This window comes from Carassius gibelio, chromosome A21 (assembly GCF_023724105.1).
Source record: "Carassius gibelio isolate Cgi1373 ecotype wild population from Czech Republic chromosome A21, carGib1.2-hapl.c, whole genome shotgun sequence".
NCBI classification, from domain to species: Eukaryota; Metazoa; Chordata; class Actinopteri; order Cypriniformes; family Cyprinidae; genus Carassius; species Carassius gibelio.
Window position 1 is genome coordinate 14,937,946 of NC_068391.1, and position 16,131 is coordinate 14,954,076.

The 16,131-nt window shown below is 33.9% G+C and overlaps 2 protein-coding genes across 4 annotated transcripts; both read left to right on the plus strand.

The window, feature by feature from the left end:
• The first annotated feature begins 1,710 nt into the window (after positions 1 to 1,710).
• Positions 1,711 to 6,666, plus strand: LOC127942041 (hepatitis A virus cellular receptor 1 homolog). The gene is made up of 6 exons (XM_052537567.1): positions 1,711 to 1,802; positions 2,379 to 2,717; positions 2,802 to 2,870; positions 3,588 to 3,637; positions 3,805 to 3,889; positions 5,764 to 6,666. The coding sequence occupies exons 1-6, from the start codon at positions 1,757 to 1,759 to the stop codon at positions 5,853 to 5,855; spliced, it is 681 nt and encodes a 226-aa protein (XP_052393527.1). The 5' UTR covers positions 1,711 to 1,756; the 3' UTR covers positions 5,856 to 6,666.
• A 911-nt stretch (positions 6,667 to 7,577) lies between these two features.
• Positions 7,578 to 13,116, plus strand: LOC127941313 (T-cell immunoglobulin and mucin domain-containing protein 4). Of its 3 annotated transcripts, XM_052536252.1 has the most exons (11): positions 7,578 to 7,742; positions 7,954 to 8,295; positions 8,749 to 8,841; positions 9,097 to 9,183; positions 9,422 to 9,520; positions 9,760 to 9,852; positions 11,177 to 11,275; positions 11,383 to 11,432; positions 11,529 to 11,604; positions 11,712 to 11,748; positions 12,802 to 13,116. In XM_052536252.1, exons 1-11 carry the CDS (start codon positions 7,688 to 7,690, stop codon positions 12,929 to 12,931), a joined length of 1,161 nt encoding a protein of 386 aa, XP_052392212.1. In that variant the 5' UTR covers positions 7,578 to 7,687; the 3' UTR covers positions 12,932 to 13,116. The 3 variants fall into 3 exon arrangements, with proteins under 3 accessions (XP_052392212.1, XP_052392213.1, XP_052392214.1); XM_052536253.1 differs by lacking the exon at positions 9,097 to 9,183; XM_052536254.1 differs by lacking the exons at positions 9,422 to 9,520; positions 9,760 to 9,852.
• Positions 13,117 to 16,131: the final 3,015 nt, after the last annotated feature.

Below are 16,131 nucleotides of genomic sequence, written 5' to 3' on the forward strand. Positions count from 1 at the left end.
ATATTATATTATATTATATTATATTATATTATATTATATTATATTATATTATATTATATTATATTATATTATATTATATTATATTATATTATATTTAGGGCTGGTAAGCGATTAAAATGTTTTATCTAATTAATTACATGATGTGGTAATCAATTAATCTAATTAATCGCACATCAAATTTGGAGAAACTATTCCCAAAAGATCAATTAAAGTCATTGCTGTGCAAAGAGAGATTAGAAAAAGTAGGTTAAGCAAGAAATATTTTGTTTGATAAAATGTATTACATATACTCTTTTAGACCATGTGAGTGAATGTTGACAGAATTGTCATTTTTGGTTGGGTGAAATATAACTTTAATAATTTCTTTGCTTAATTTTGTTATTATTACTAAGAAAACATGAAATTATTTATTTAATGAAATTATACTCTAAATGATAAACTAAAACTGCCAGTAGGTAGTGGTAAATGTCTTAATGATTAAGTCATTAATTCATTCTTTTGATTCGTTCAAATGGCTGATTCATTCTGGAGTGAAGTAAAGGGTTCTTTATGAATGGTTCATTGAATCATTAGGCTTGTTCGTTTTGAAGCGGGTCATCACCATCAGACCGACCAGTGTGTGACATCAAAGTACCTCAAGAGCTTTAGAGAGCAGACGACTCCTTGTGCTTTAGGGAATCGCTCTCGTCCTATTTTGATGTCATAGAACGATCAGTTTGTGCAGCGCCACTTCAAAGCAAACATAGGCCAATGGTTCAACGTGTCAAATGGTTCACCAAATTTGTTCAAAACGTGGATTAAAAAATGAAATGCCACTGTGGGTTGCTCGGAGATGAACAGTTCTGAGTTGTGTTTTCTTCTGGTTGGCAAAATTGAGCAAAACAGACAACATTAAGGCTAAAATAACAATATTAACTTCTTAATTAAGAGTATCACATTTACACTAGTGTGATATTGCACTGATATAGCATTTTCTAGGCTCCAAAACGCAGTAAGTTGTTGCCCTGCCTCATATTAGTCATCAATCAACAGTACGAAATGGAAGATGATCCTCATAGGTCTGGGACGGGGCAAGTGCATCAAATTCGTTAATAATTTTAACGTGTTATTTTCCTCCATAATTAATTAATCTAATGAACATGTTTTGTTATGTTATATGTCATGTTATGTTATATGTTATATGTTATGTTACATGTCATGTTATATGTTATGTGTTATATGTTATGTGTTTTGTGTTATATGTTATATGTTATATGTTATATGTTATATGTTATATGTTATATGTCATGTCATGTATGTTGTCGGTAACACATAATCCTTCTATAATTTATTACTATTACAATTTTTCTGTAAATGATTACTATTAACACATTAAATTTCTTTATTTGAGCAATTACTCAAGTAGAAGCTGGTAATCTTGTGAATTATATTTACCATTTAAAATAACTAAATAGATTTTATTGTATTATATGTACAGTTTTTTTTTTTTTTTTTTTTTGAGAACTGTGATACATTTTTTTTTCAGGATTAGCTGATTTATAGAAAGTTCAAAAGAACAACATAAGTCAGAGGACATTAAATACATCAAATAAAAATGTATAGGAAGACAAATTCTCTGTCTGGCAGTGGAACCAATAGCATTTTTAAGTTATTTCTATTGGAGAACAACCTTCATAAAAAAGAGAAGTTGTATTTTTAGTATATGAGACATTTACACATGTATTAGTGTCTTTCTGAGTGCATCACAGCAAAGAAAATGATTGTCTTTCTCTTCTTCATCTCATCAAATATGCTTGTAATATGTAAGTACAAAAAATTCTTCCTGTATAGTATCAAGTATTTTTTGTCTTGCTTTACTTGTCATCTTCCAATTATTTTCTTAATTTATTAACTCTAGCAAAATTTGAGAGTATGCTTAAAACAAGAAAACTAAATTGTGATGTGGTGTGAAAAATACTACCTGTGTATACTGTATATATATATATATATATATATATATATACTATTTACTATATAAGTACTTTACAAAGTACATTAATGCATCTCATTTTAAGGATGCTCAAATATTTGATTGAAACAAGATAAACATTTGAATCAGTTTTTAATTTTTTCAAGTGCTATAATGAATACTATTCTGCGTATGTATATTGTTGTGTTTCTTGTGCCATATTTCTCCACAAGGCCATTGGAAAAAATAAACCCTTTCTTACTCTGTCATCATTCACTTAACATTATTTGATTCGTTTAGTGATAGTGAAAGATGTTTTATGAAAGAATGAGGAAGAATGTGTGAAATGCATGAGAAATCAAAAAATTTGGTGCCGTATGAATGATGAAACTAACAAGTGATGAATCTTCTCTCTGTTTATGTGCTGTAGCCTGCAGCGAATCATCAAACATGGTGGTTGGACAAGTTGGGGATACAGTTAAACTTCCATGTAAATATGACGTTAACACTAATGGCCTAGTGAATGTTTGCTGGGGGAGACAACAGTCATTGTTCAGCTGTGAGAACACTGTTATCTCCTCCGATGGCTCGCAAGTGACCTTCAGAGAGTCAAACAGATTCGGCTTGGCCAGTGGACTGGAGCAAGGGGATGTTTCACTTACCATAAAGGCTGCTCAAAAGAGCGATGTTGGGATGTATGTCTGCCGTATCGAGATTCCTGGACCTTTCAATGACATCAGTCACAACGTCTATCTGTTTATCAGAAATGGTAAGTAACCCCTCTAGTTGAAATCAGTGTTGTTGTTGCTCTCATAGTGTGTTAATCTAAAATATTCCTGTTCTTGCATAAAAGGACTGGATCCCAAAAGAGTCATCTCAGAAACGCAACTGGTCCCTACAACAGCAAATCAGGAAAAACAAGGTTAGAAAGTCTTTTGCTTTTTGAAATCTGTTTTGGGCGAGGGAAAACAATGTTAAATACTTATGCAACTATATATCACACATTTTTAACTTTCTGTTCATTAAAGAGGCCACAGAAATATATTAAGCAGCACAACTGTTTTCATCGTTTAAAAAGATTCAATTTGTAAGTGAAAAGCTTATATAAATCTCAATTTTGAAAAATGTACACTTAAAAGACTGGTTCTGTGGTCCAGGGTCACATATTAATGACAATCATTTTAAATATAATAAAAATTTTAAATATTCCTGTAGCTCAATTGGTAGAGCATTGCGCTATGAAGCGCAAGGTTGGGGGTTCGATTCCCAAGGAACACATGATATTTTTATGTGAAACTGATAGCTTGAATGCACTGTAAGTCGCTTTGGATAAAAGCGTCTGCTAAATGCATAAAATTTAAAAAAATGTAAATCTAAATTACCAGTACTAACATAATAGCTGGAACTGAAAATATTTCACCAGGTCAACAAGCACTAGGCTCAAGAATCAAATAACCCAGACTAACCATTTTTTTGTTTTACGCACAGTTTACTATGTATCAGACCCAACCACACTCATTACTGAGCTTTATATCGTATCAGAAAAGACAACCGCAGGAATGAATATAATCATGATCACATTTAGTCAACTTTAAAGGTTATCCAGAAATGTAAGAGTAAATACAGTGATTTATTTCAGATGCTACCGACGTCTACATGTACGAAGCAGTTGCAGTCGTCCATACTGAGGTATTGCACGATTCTGTTTGCAAAGACATACATTGGCAGTTTTGCATTTGCTGTCAATCCATATTTTTTTTCTTGAATATCTTGTAGGTAATGTATGTATAAAATGCATATTGATTTTTGGACATGAGTAAGGTGTAACTGTACCTTCATGTTGTGTGTCATTCTAGGATAAAATGGAAACATTTATCGTAAATACTGTAAGAGTGGGGGCCGTTGTCTTCATCCCGGGTTTGATCATCGCACTTCTGTTCAGTAAGTAGAGTAGCAAGTAATTCATTTGAATAGTTTATCTCTGGATAAATATTAAATACTTGTAAAAACCTAAAAATTCAGCTAAAAAATAAATAAATTGTATGCACAGTAGTGCTAGATGATAATGGAATAGAATAGAGTGAGATGCAGGATATCTAAGGATATTGCACAGTTGGTTGCATAAGCAGTGTTGGGCAAGTTACTTTTAAAAAGTAATTAGTTACAGTTACTAGTTACTTCTTCCAAAAAGTAACTAAATTAGTAACTCAGTTACAAATTTTTAAAGTAACTAGTTACTTAAGAAAGTAACTATTGCGTTACTTTCAAGTAAAATTGAATTTTAAATGCTCAAACGTGACCCCACCTCTACCCCTCTTTAAAGGAACTTAAAATACATGTGCATGTTCAATTATTTATGATAAATCTGAATATTATAATGAAATGGACACTTAATACAATACATTATTAACAGAAACATGAAACATTGTACACACATCTAAAAAAAAAAGTTGCTGTGGGACAAAGTGAGACTAGCCTCCAATCAAATGGCATGTATGTAGATATTATGTTTATATAGTGGATCAATGCAAATAACACGATAGATTTTTGGGAACTTTTGATATTTCCTTTTATTGTTTCTTTAATTTCTTGAAGGAAAAAGTAATGTATATACTTCTATTTAGAGAAGGCTACTTTTGGATTATTTGGGCTCGTCGCCATACCTGTCTCTCGTTGACTGACTGGCTTGTGTTGTTCGTTGTGTGTCCTGTCCTGTCCCACTATGCGTTATGATAGGTTGTTCGCAATTTATGAGCGTTAGTGATGATGGGTCGTTCGCGAATGAGCGTTAGTGATGATGGATCGACTCGTTCGCGAATGAGCTTTTGATGAGTCGTTCGCGATTCGCGAATGAGCCGACTCTAAGAGCCGGCTTTTTTAGTTGAACTTCGGGAGCTGGCTCGCATATCTGAAGAGCCAACTCTATTTTTTCAAATTTAGCCTATAGAAATTAAATAATTATGTAATAAAAATTGAAATATTATAGTCAAAGTCATTTAAAGAGCCGTTTGTGAGCCAAAGAGCCGGCTCTTTTCAGTGAGCTGAGTCAAAAGAGCCGAATTCCCATCACTACTATGCGTGCTTTCGAAAACCCGCCCAACTCTACCTCTGATTGGCTTACAATGAAATTTTACTCTACCTCAGCCAATCGTCAGCATTTATGCGCTTGTCTCGTGCTCTGCCCACTAACCAAGGAAGAACAGTAAAAAAAAAAGTATTTGCCTCTCGCTCAGAGATCTAGTTGGTCTGATGAAAAAAAAAAACAGCTTCATCATCAGTTATAGTAACGCGCCGCATTTTTTGGCAGTAACGGTAACGGCGTTATTAAGATGAGAAGAGTAATCAATTAGATTACTCGTTACTGGAAAAAGTAATGCCGTTAGTAACGCCGTTATTTATAACGCCGTTATTCCCATCACTGTGCATAAGTGGGGAACATTTAACTGTTCATGAGGTAGATTTGCCTGGGGAAAGACATTAATGTAATATAAGAATTATTATGTAATAAAGGGGGGTGAAATATGTGACCTTGTCAGGTTGTCATGGTCACATGACATATTCACCAAAATAAACCTCTGTGCCAAACAATATATTGTTTGAAAAGTGTACTGAACATTTTTTTAATGCATGAATAAGAAACACTTGCTCATTGCTCACTGCTGTGTGGAAACTTCTGCAGATCCTCATGCTGCATGCAGCGTTAAATTTGGCTCTCAGAATGTGTCTCCCATGGCTGAGTGGAAGTGAAAGAGGTGGCTCACGGCCCGTTTTGCTTACTGTGCACTAACACATCTATCTGAACACTTTGCCCTCAGGACTGCGGCGCCCAGAGAACACACCAGCTGAAGGAGAATGTAAAAATCTGCCAGGCTTCCCAGACCAACAACCACACACAGATATGCGGTGATAGTCAGTCCTGAGGTCCCTATGACTATATAAACCACATGCATGGTTATATGGATTGTGTGTGTGTGTGTGTGTGTGTGTGTGTGTGTGTGTGGTATGTGTTATTAAACTAAATCTGAGATAATTTATTTGCATTATGTTGTTGTCGTTTACTTTTCAATGTAATATGAAATGTTTGTAAAGTCTTTTTGTAAAAAGCGTTCAAACTGTAATCTAATGTCATGCCTCTCCTTCTAAAAAATAAATTACTAACTGTCCCAACACCCAGTGAATAGTGAGAAGAAGGCCTTCGCTTATGGGTGGAGAAATTCATTTTGCACTTCATGATTTAAGCTTTTCATTTAAATGCATTTTAAGCATTGTGGTTTTAAAACTAATACATTCATTTAACTGTTCAGGGACATTAAGCAGTGGGGTATGATTCCTTTTGGCAAATGCACGCATTAAGATGGTTTCTTATAAATGCAGAATGCATTTGATCATATGCACCTGACTAAACTAAGAGTTATTTTTTGTTTTTAAATATTTGTATACACATAGTTATGTGTCATAATGCCTGTCTCATTGTCAACACAGTCATGTGTGTCTTAAATGAGCGTTAATAGTTGAAGCATGTTCTCTAGTTGTCTATTATGAGATCCTGGCATTATATGATGAGATTTTAAAGGGGTATAGTTCATTCAAAAACTTAAATACTGTCATCATTTACTCAGTTTCAAGTTGTTCTGAATCTCTAGGAATATCTTTGTTCTCTTCAACATAAAAAAAATATATTTTTAAGAATATTATATCCACCAGAAAATGTATGGTCCCTGTTTACTCCAATAGTGTTTTTTTTTTCTTAATATGAAAGTGATTAGGGCAAATAAACTGTTTGTTGCAGTTTTTGTTTTTAAATATAGGTTTGCATTCAACCGCAAAAGGAAACTCTAAACAGGTTTAGAACAAAAGCAATATAACTTTAAGTTTGGGTGAACTATTCCTCCAAAGCAGCCTAATATAAATGCTGTTGCCATTTGTGTCAATAATGTTAATTAAACACTAGAAAGAAAATCACTCACTGCCCTTGACCGAATTGATTTTGTAAAATAGTGTATATTGAATTTATACAGTGAAGACTATTCAGTCTATTTGTTGTCTTTTTTATTTTATACAATATAATATTCCTTATTCAGTGCATTAAGTGTTAGTAGGTCAATTTCTTTGTTATGTTTACTTGTCTTCAGTAAGTTTGTTCTAACGTAGGCTAGTTTTTTATTTTTATTTTGAGATATTTGACTTGGTAACAAGTATTATGAAATTGCAATTCATCACAAATTTTGATAGGATAAAAATACTATTTTAAGCTGTATATATATCATTACTTTGATGGGGGCCCTGCAGTAAGTCATAGCCTTGGGGTCCAGTGAGATCTTTATGCTGTCCTGCAAACATCCCGTGTTATTAAAGTTTGGAAACTCAATTTGATTTATCACACAGTAGCGGCCTCTAGTGTTCAATGCAGTTGCATAAAAAATGAAATGTTATCCTAAAAGTTTTAATAATGCACAAACAATTAAATCTTGCAAAACATAAAAACCCACATGTGATGTATAGAGGCGTCTGATTTTGCCGTTCAAATAGATGTTAATCTGTTCTCAGAAGTCTCTCTTTGGATATACTCTTTGGTCGTATGTTACATATGGAAGTGAAACTCTAAAAAAGAAGTCTGACTGCACATTTAAGAAAAGAGAGGGTGTCATGTGCATGTTGACTTCTGCATAAAGGGTTATAATGTAAGAGAGATGAGGATGTCTTGAGCACTGTTTGCAGAGAGAGTGAAACCGTTTCATCATGACTGATTTTAAAAGCTGGTTCTTTGCATCCTGGATTCTCTGTTATCTAACAAGTGAGTTTCACATTTATATTGAAGTGTGGTTACAAGTAATTTGTGATAGTGAGGATTTTTTCTTATTATTCAATTAATATTTTCAAATACTATGTTTTAATTATGCAGTATTTAATTATGCAGTAACCCATAATATAATTTTATATGAACAAGGCACATTATCTAGAACTGTTTGGATAATTTTTTTTTTAAATCACTGTTTCTCTCTTAGTTTCTAAATCCAGCGATGTCATTGTACAGAGTTTCGAGGGCGAGAGAGTAATTTTGCCATGCAGATATGACAGCAAATATCATGGAAAATGTGCCATATGCTGGATGATAGGAGACATTCCCACTATGGGTTGTGGTAATGAAGTTATTGGAAGTGATGGAGATAAAGTGGTGAGGACAAAAGCGTCCAGATACCAGCTGGAGGGAAGAATAAAGCATGGAGATGTGTCCCTGACAATCCTAAACGTAAAAAAAACTGACTCCGGCAAATATGGATGCCGAATACATGTGCCTGGACTGTTTAATGATGAGAAGTATTACGTCCACTTGATTGTTAAGGATGGTAAGTGTCGAAGCAATGCCAAAACAATTGAAATTCCCAGAGATTTCATTATTTAATTTACCTATGTATGTACACGCAAACACAAACACACATATGTGTGTGTGTGTGTATATATATATATATATATATATATATATATATATATATATATATATATATATATATATATATATATATATTCAGTATTTGGTTTGGGGTCAGTAGGAGTCTCCAGTAGTAAAAAAAAAAAAAATGCATTTTTAAATATATTCAAATAGAAAAATGCAATTTTTTAAATTGTTATAATATTTCACAATATTTCTCTGTATTTTTGACGTTGAGCATAAGAAACTTATTTTAAAAACACTGAACATTTTTACCGACCCCAAACTTTTAAACAGCACAGATTTAGAAAACAAGTTCAAGATCTAAAAAGTTAGTACAGGTTTACATTAAAATACAATTTCTCCAAAGCCATTATTCCAACAACTTGGGAAACTACATCCATGTCGAGCAGCACATCTGAGCATGAAACCACAGGAGTTTTCAGCACTGCCTTGACAGAGGGTACTTGTGTGTGTTTCTATGTGAATATATGTGATTCTATACTGTCTTTGTGAATCTGTCATGGCTGAATGATGATGAAAGCAAATCTAACCAAGTCTAAAAAGAAGGTATTTTTGGTGATGATGACAGTGACTACATTAATAAAGACGTTATCTGCCATCATTCCGTCATCACAGATTAGATCAATGCTTTGTAAAGTCAGTCATCAGTTTTGTTGCTCATGTACGAGTGTGAACATTTAATCCTGTTTCAAAGCACCTGGTCCAACCACACCAGAGCCTTTGGTAACCACTAGTTCTGGGCTTATAACCTCTGAATCACAGACCACTGAAACCTCAGGAGGTATTATGATTTTAACCCTGGCAGTGAATCTTTAATGACTGAAGAAAAGGTTTCATTTCTGCATAACTGATTCAGTTCTCATTATATGGGTTCTATAATTATTAATAATGATTTACTTTGGCAACTCATGAAGTTGCATGTTGTACAAATATAAGTCATTAAAGATCTCTGCTATCATTAAAAAGCATTTAAATTTGGTCGTTTAAAGAACATTATGTGACATGATCCTTTTTTGTAGTGGAAACGAGCACAACACAAGAGAGTTCTTCAGTGGTCAGTTCAACAAATGCTCCTGAGAGCAGCACTATTGGATTGTGGCTCTCTGACACAACAAACGGTATATTAAGGCGAATCATTCTATGCTATTGAGAATTGTGTGTAACATACTGTATGTATTTGCAAATATACAATATTATTCTATTTTACAGCATTTTTGACGTTGAGCATAAGAAACTTATTTTAAAAACACTGAAAATTTTTACAGACCCCAAACTTTTAAACAGCACAGATTTAGAAAACAAGTTGAAGATCTAAAAAGTTAGCACAGTTTTACATTAAAAAACAATTTCTCCAAAGCCATTATTCCAACAACTTGGGAAACTACATCCATGTCGAGCAGCACATCTGAGCATGAAACCACAGGAGTTTTCAGCACTGCCTTGACAGAGGGTACTTGTGTGTGTTTCTATGTGAATATATGTGTTTCTATACTGTCTTTGTGAATCTGTCATGGCTGAATGATGATGAAAGCAAATCTAACCTAAAAATAAGGTATTTTTGGTGATGATGACAGTGACTACATTAATAAAGACGTTATCTGCCATCATTCCGTCATCACAGATTAGATCAATGCTTTGTAAAGTCAGTCATCAGTTTTGTTGCTCATGTACGAGTGTGAACATTTAACCCTGTTTCAAAGCACCTGGTCCAACCACACCTGTGCCCGGTTACATGAAACTCCTTAAGTGAGGGTTTCCCTGAGGGAGAAAACATCCCTGAGGTAAGGGATTTCATTAAGAGCGTTGCAAGAAACCTCTTAACTGTCAACCTTACCTAAGTGTTTATACTAAGTGTTTCACAGTAGTTTCTGACAACATACGGCAAAGATCGCCGCGGTTGCTATAGTTACTACCTCTAACAGTAAACAGAACATAACGAACCACAAAGCAAAACCCTTGCTAAAATCACACTTGTCTTAATATATTTTCGCTATGGAGAGTACAAACATAACAGAAAACAAAAAACATAAACCAGACTTAACAGAGGACGAAAAGGCATTGTTTTCGTAAGTGGTTATAATAATAATAATAATAATACTTTTCAGCCTTTCATCAACCATTCATCGTCTCCAACGGATTATTACGATCATTAAAAACACGCCTTGGTATTTCCTTCTCTTCAATTAACACTAAATCAGCCATCGTGTTTTGAGATTAAGTTGACTTAAGGGCGTTGTTTTGGTCCCTTAAATTTATTAAGGTGAAATGGTCACTAAGGACTTTGTAGCAATGCTTAAGGGAACACTTAGATAATTAAGGGGAAAAACTTAGGGAAGATAACAGCCTTAAGTTCCTTAAGGAAACCCTTAGGGTTTTTTCTTGCAACCCAAGTTTCACTAAGGGTATTAACCTTATATCTAAGGGATTTCTTAGCTTAGGGAGTTTCATGCAACCGGGCACAGAGCCTTTGGTAACCACTAGTTCTGGGCTTATAACCTCTGAATCACAGACCACTGAAACCTCAGGACGTATTATGATTTTAACCCTGGCAGTGAATCTTTAATGACTGAAGAAAAGGTTTCATTTCTGAATAACTGATTCAGTTCTCATTATTTGGGATCTATAATTATTATTAATGATACTTTAATCTACTTTGTCAACTCATGGAGTTGCATGTTGTACAAATATTAGTCATTAAAGATCTCTGCTTTCATTAAAAAGCATTTAAATTTGGTCGTTTAAAGAACATTATGTGACATGATCCTTTTTTGTAGTGGAAACGAGCACAACACAAGAGAGTTCTTCAGTGGTCAGTTCAACAAATGCTCCTGAGAGCAGCACTAATGGATTGTGGCTCTCTGACACAACAAACGGTATATTAAGGCGAATCATTCTATGCTATTGAGAATTGTGTGTAACATACTGCATGTATTTGCAATGCTGATTGACCATTTTGTTTGTTTTTCATTATAAAAAAAAGAAACATCATATGTTTATCGTGAATCGTCCTCTTTGGAAAACAAAGATAGTGTGAGTATTTCACCATAAATATAAAAGCTTCCATGTTTTCTAGAAATGTTTGAATCAATGATCATTTAATATCTTTGTACTGATTTGTGTTTTAAGGTAAATGCGTCAGCAGTGATTGTGCCTGTCCTCGTGTTACTGTTGGCTTTGATTGTCATCGCTGTCATTCTGATATGTGAGTCCAAAGTTCATTCAGTTAAATCAATTTTTTATTTCTTTCCAATTTCACAGCAATATTCTTTGTTTTTGTTAGTTATAAAATGAAACTGTTTCTATTTTCAGTGAAGCGCAGGAAGAAAACCAGAGTTTCGGTAGACATGTAAGTCAATCCTTGAAGTGCTAGTTATGCCTATTATGATTAAAAACATTTAAATGTTAGGGGTCACTTAGATTATTATTATTATAATAATTTCACTTAGAAATCAAAATTCTGTGTTTTAAGAAAATGTTTACCCCCTTTCATATCTGTCTACAGTGTGTGTGTGTGTTTGTATGTGTCTGTGTGTATATATATATATATATATATATATATATATATATATATATATATATATATATATATATATATATATATATATATATATATATATATATATATATATATATATGATTATGATATGTATGATTATATATTATGTGTGCATGTGTGTGTGTATATGTGTACAGTACATACACACACACACACACACACACACAAACAAACATGCATTAAATGTGCATACGAGCAAAGTCAACTAAAACACTTTATATAATATAGACTGTTTCACCGCAGCTTCACAATAGTATCAAATTCAAATTATTTGTAAAGCAGCTCTAACAAGCCCATATTGTCATTACACAGCTCCACTTGGTTCAGTATTGATTCAGTTCAACTGTATGTGTGTTGTGATTTGCGAAATGGAATAATAGTTCCAGCAATTATGTAAGCATTAAAAAAAAAAAAAAATGAATGAATTTTTTTGGTAGTTTTACTGTATTTTGAATATGAAATGACCTGCTGTGTCAAGTTGAAATATGGTTATGATAACTGTATGAAGAGTTGTGAAAAAGTGACTTTAGTATTAAAGTATTTAGTAAAAAAAAAATAGACAACAGTTAATTTAAATTATAATAATATTTCACAATATTGCCATTTTACTGTATTTGTGACCAATAAAATTAAGCCTTAAGAGAATAAGAGACTTGGAAAGTGACTTATAATCTTGTAATTATTTAGGCAACAATATTGTGCATACTATTAATTAAAAAATAAAAGTGACCCATGCAATGCATAACAGCATCTAAGCAAGTACTGTATGATCCTTCTATTGGGTTCCTTATGGGCTTCGCTGCTCATTAAAACAAAATGTTTCTCATAACTTTTCTTCCTCAGAACCCAGAACTCGGAGACCTCTGTCATCTACAGTAACTCTGGCAGCAGTTTCGGCCTGTACAACAGAGATATGGCTCTGGAAAATATCTTTCAAATACAACCTGAAAATGAATATGAAGAGTGGCATTAATCCACATTTCCTATTTACCTAATTTGATCATTGTAAACTTCTTTGTCTTCTGTTTACACTGTGTCATAATGTGACAGCTATCGCTGATCTGAGAAATTATTTCTCTGGACTAACCTTACTAGACAGCGGCTAAAATACTGCTGCAGTTTATCATTATTAAAACTAATCTACGTTAACTAATCAAAGTTTAAATGTTTCATTTAACCACACATGTTTTGGCACCACAGCTGCACATTTTTCAACCTTTCACAAGTTTCACAGCGTTTACTCCAATCCAGGGCTGTGGAAGTGCTGACAGCGGTTCAGAAAGGTCCTAAAGCTGAATAAAATAGAAACTTGAGGTTAAAGAAGGTAATTAAAATTAAAATAAAAACAGTGAACGGTTAAATTTTTTCATTGATAGTGACAGATAAAAATTTTCTGAAATGTGAATGTGAAAATATATTTGCTAACAATCATCATGCTGGTTCACACCTCTTATAACACTCATAGACTTCCTTCCACTGTAACAAACCAAAAACAAACTTATGATTAACTACAATGCGGTCTGTCAGAAGTATGAATATTGTTACGCAGTGTGTGTACATAGAGAGGAAAAGATCTGTGCAAATCTGTAACCCTTCAAACTCACATGTTAACAGACTTCAGCATGCATTACGTTATTTAAAAGTTTGAGGTCAGAAAGATTTTGTAACGTTTTTTGAAAGAAGCCTCTTATGCTCACAAGGCTACATTTGTCAAAGATATAAAATCCAGTAATATTATTTAATATTATTATGGTTTAAAATCACTTTCTATTTGAATATATTTTTATTTTCAGCATCATTACACCAGTCTTCAGTGTCACATGATCCTACAGAAATAATTATAATATGCTGATTTGCTGCTCAAGAAACATTTATTAATATGAATAATAAATGTGCATTATTCAACATTAGTTCCCTATCTTTCGGTCACTACGAGTTATGTCGAACGACATATGGGGTCTCACTTGGGAGGTCAATCATCTTTGCCACTAGCCAATTTCCATTGGCGTTTTCTCTTAAACTCAGAGATGACTGGCCTCCCAAGTGAGACCCCATATGTCGTTCGACATAGGGAACGAGGGTTACGTACGTAGCCGAGACAGTAGCTACTATAGTTAACATGAATTAATAATGAGCAATACTTCTAGACAGTTTTTTAATCTTAGTTAATGTTAATGAATAATAAAATCAAAAGTTTTGCTTTGTAATATTAGTTAATTCACTTTGAATTAACGTGAACTAACAATGAATGACTGTATTCTCATTAACTAATATTAAAAAAGATACATGTAATACATGTATTTTTCATTGTTTGTTCATGTTAGTTCCATTAACTATCATTATTGTAAACATTATTGGAACCTTTTTGTAAAGTTTTACCATGTATAATCTCACTCTGTCAATGTTTGTTCAATAGTTAGTGAATTCCTTGAGTCTGGTGAAGAATTAGCCGGTTTATCTGAAGATTCAGCTGTGATAGCATGAATACTATGTGCCACTTTGTTTACCAACAATAGCAAACACACGTGCCGCCATGGACATGCTGTGTGCTGGCCCACTGAATCATTCATAGAGCCTGTTTACAGGCGCATAGCTAAGAAATCCAGATAAAACTCCATCACACAATGGCCCTATTCTTTGCTGCACAACTCTGCCTCCAGACGAGGACTGCAGATGGGTCAGTGGCCCTAACTGGAAATGTCACAGGCACAGAGCTGGAGAACACAGCTACTCAAAACCCAGGGGCCGTTCAGAATGAGGCAGTGTAGCTTGAACACACTGGCTGGTCAGAATGGCTGCTCTTCCCTGGTTATCAGTACTCCTTCTCACTATTTCGGGCAAGAAACGCACTATAAACATAGACATTTTTTTCAAGGCATTGGATATTATAAGAAATTTACCTTCTGACAGAAGTAACAGAAACAGAATATGCACTGGAAATAAAAAAATAAAATCTTTATATCTTGTTGTCAAGTAATAAAATAATGATATATTCTATAAAAAGGATTTGCTAAGATGTTTACTGTAAAATCACACACAAACTAGATAGATAGATAGATGCAGGGAGTCAATGGGGCTGTGGTCATTTGGAGATAAAGTTAGGTATATCTGGGTATCATCAACATAGTTGTGATTTTGCATTTTGGTTCTTTCTAAACAAGAGCGGTGCAAGAATTGAGCCTTCAGGGACTCCGAATGTCATGGATGTCAACTAGACTTATGCCCTCCTAAACTCACATTACAACCTCTCCCTTCTAAGTATGACCTGAACCATTTGATTACCATTAAAGAATGCCTAAACCAAGTTTTCCAGTCTAGTATTGTATGATTGACAGTGTCAAATGCAGCACTGAGATCTAGAAATACCAGCACTGATAATTTACCAGAATCAGAATTTAAGAGAATAAGATTTAACATCTTAATTAGCGCTGTCTCTTTGCTGTGATGTGGTCGGAAACCATATTGAAAATTATCCAGGTATTCATTTGAGATTAAGTATTTGTTCAGCTGATTAAAGACTACCTTTTCAATAATCTATAAATAATAGGAAGATTTTATATTAGACTAGAGTTGCTGAATATGGCGTTATTAAGATGGCTCTTTTTCAGAAGGGGTTTAACAACTGCAGTTTTCAGGGAATTTGGAAAAGTCCGAGAAAGAAGTGATGCATTCACCACTTCTAAGAGTTCTGCTCCCAAACACCCTTTTGAAAAAAATATGTGGGAAGTGTGTCAAGATAGCAGGTTGACAATTTGTGCTATACTATTTCTTCCAAAATTTTGCTATTCATTTCTTCAAAAGCAGACATGAGGAAGTTGTGGCCTAGTGGTAAGAGAGTATGACTCCTAACCCTAAGGTTGTGAGTTTGAGTCTCAGGCTGGCAATACCACGACTTAGATGCCCTTGAGCAAGGCACTGAACCCAAAACTGCTCCACGGGCGCCACAGCATAAATGGCTGTGCACTCTCTGGGTGTGTGTGCACTTTGGATGGGTTAAATGTAGAGCATGAATTCTGAGTATGGGTTGCTGTATGTCACTTTAGTATCTTCTTTTTGATATTGCGGTCGAATCTGTCTGACCTCTGCATAACTTGGGGAATAATCGCCTTCCTGATATTATTGATCTTCTCAGAAAAGAAGCAAGAAAACTCATTGCATTTTCTGTCGGTGAGC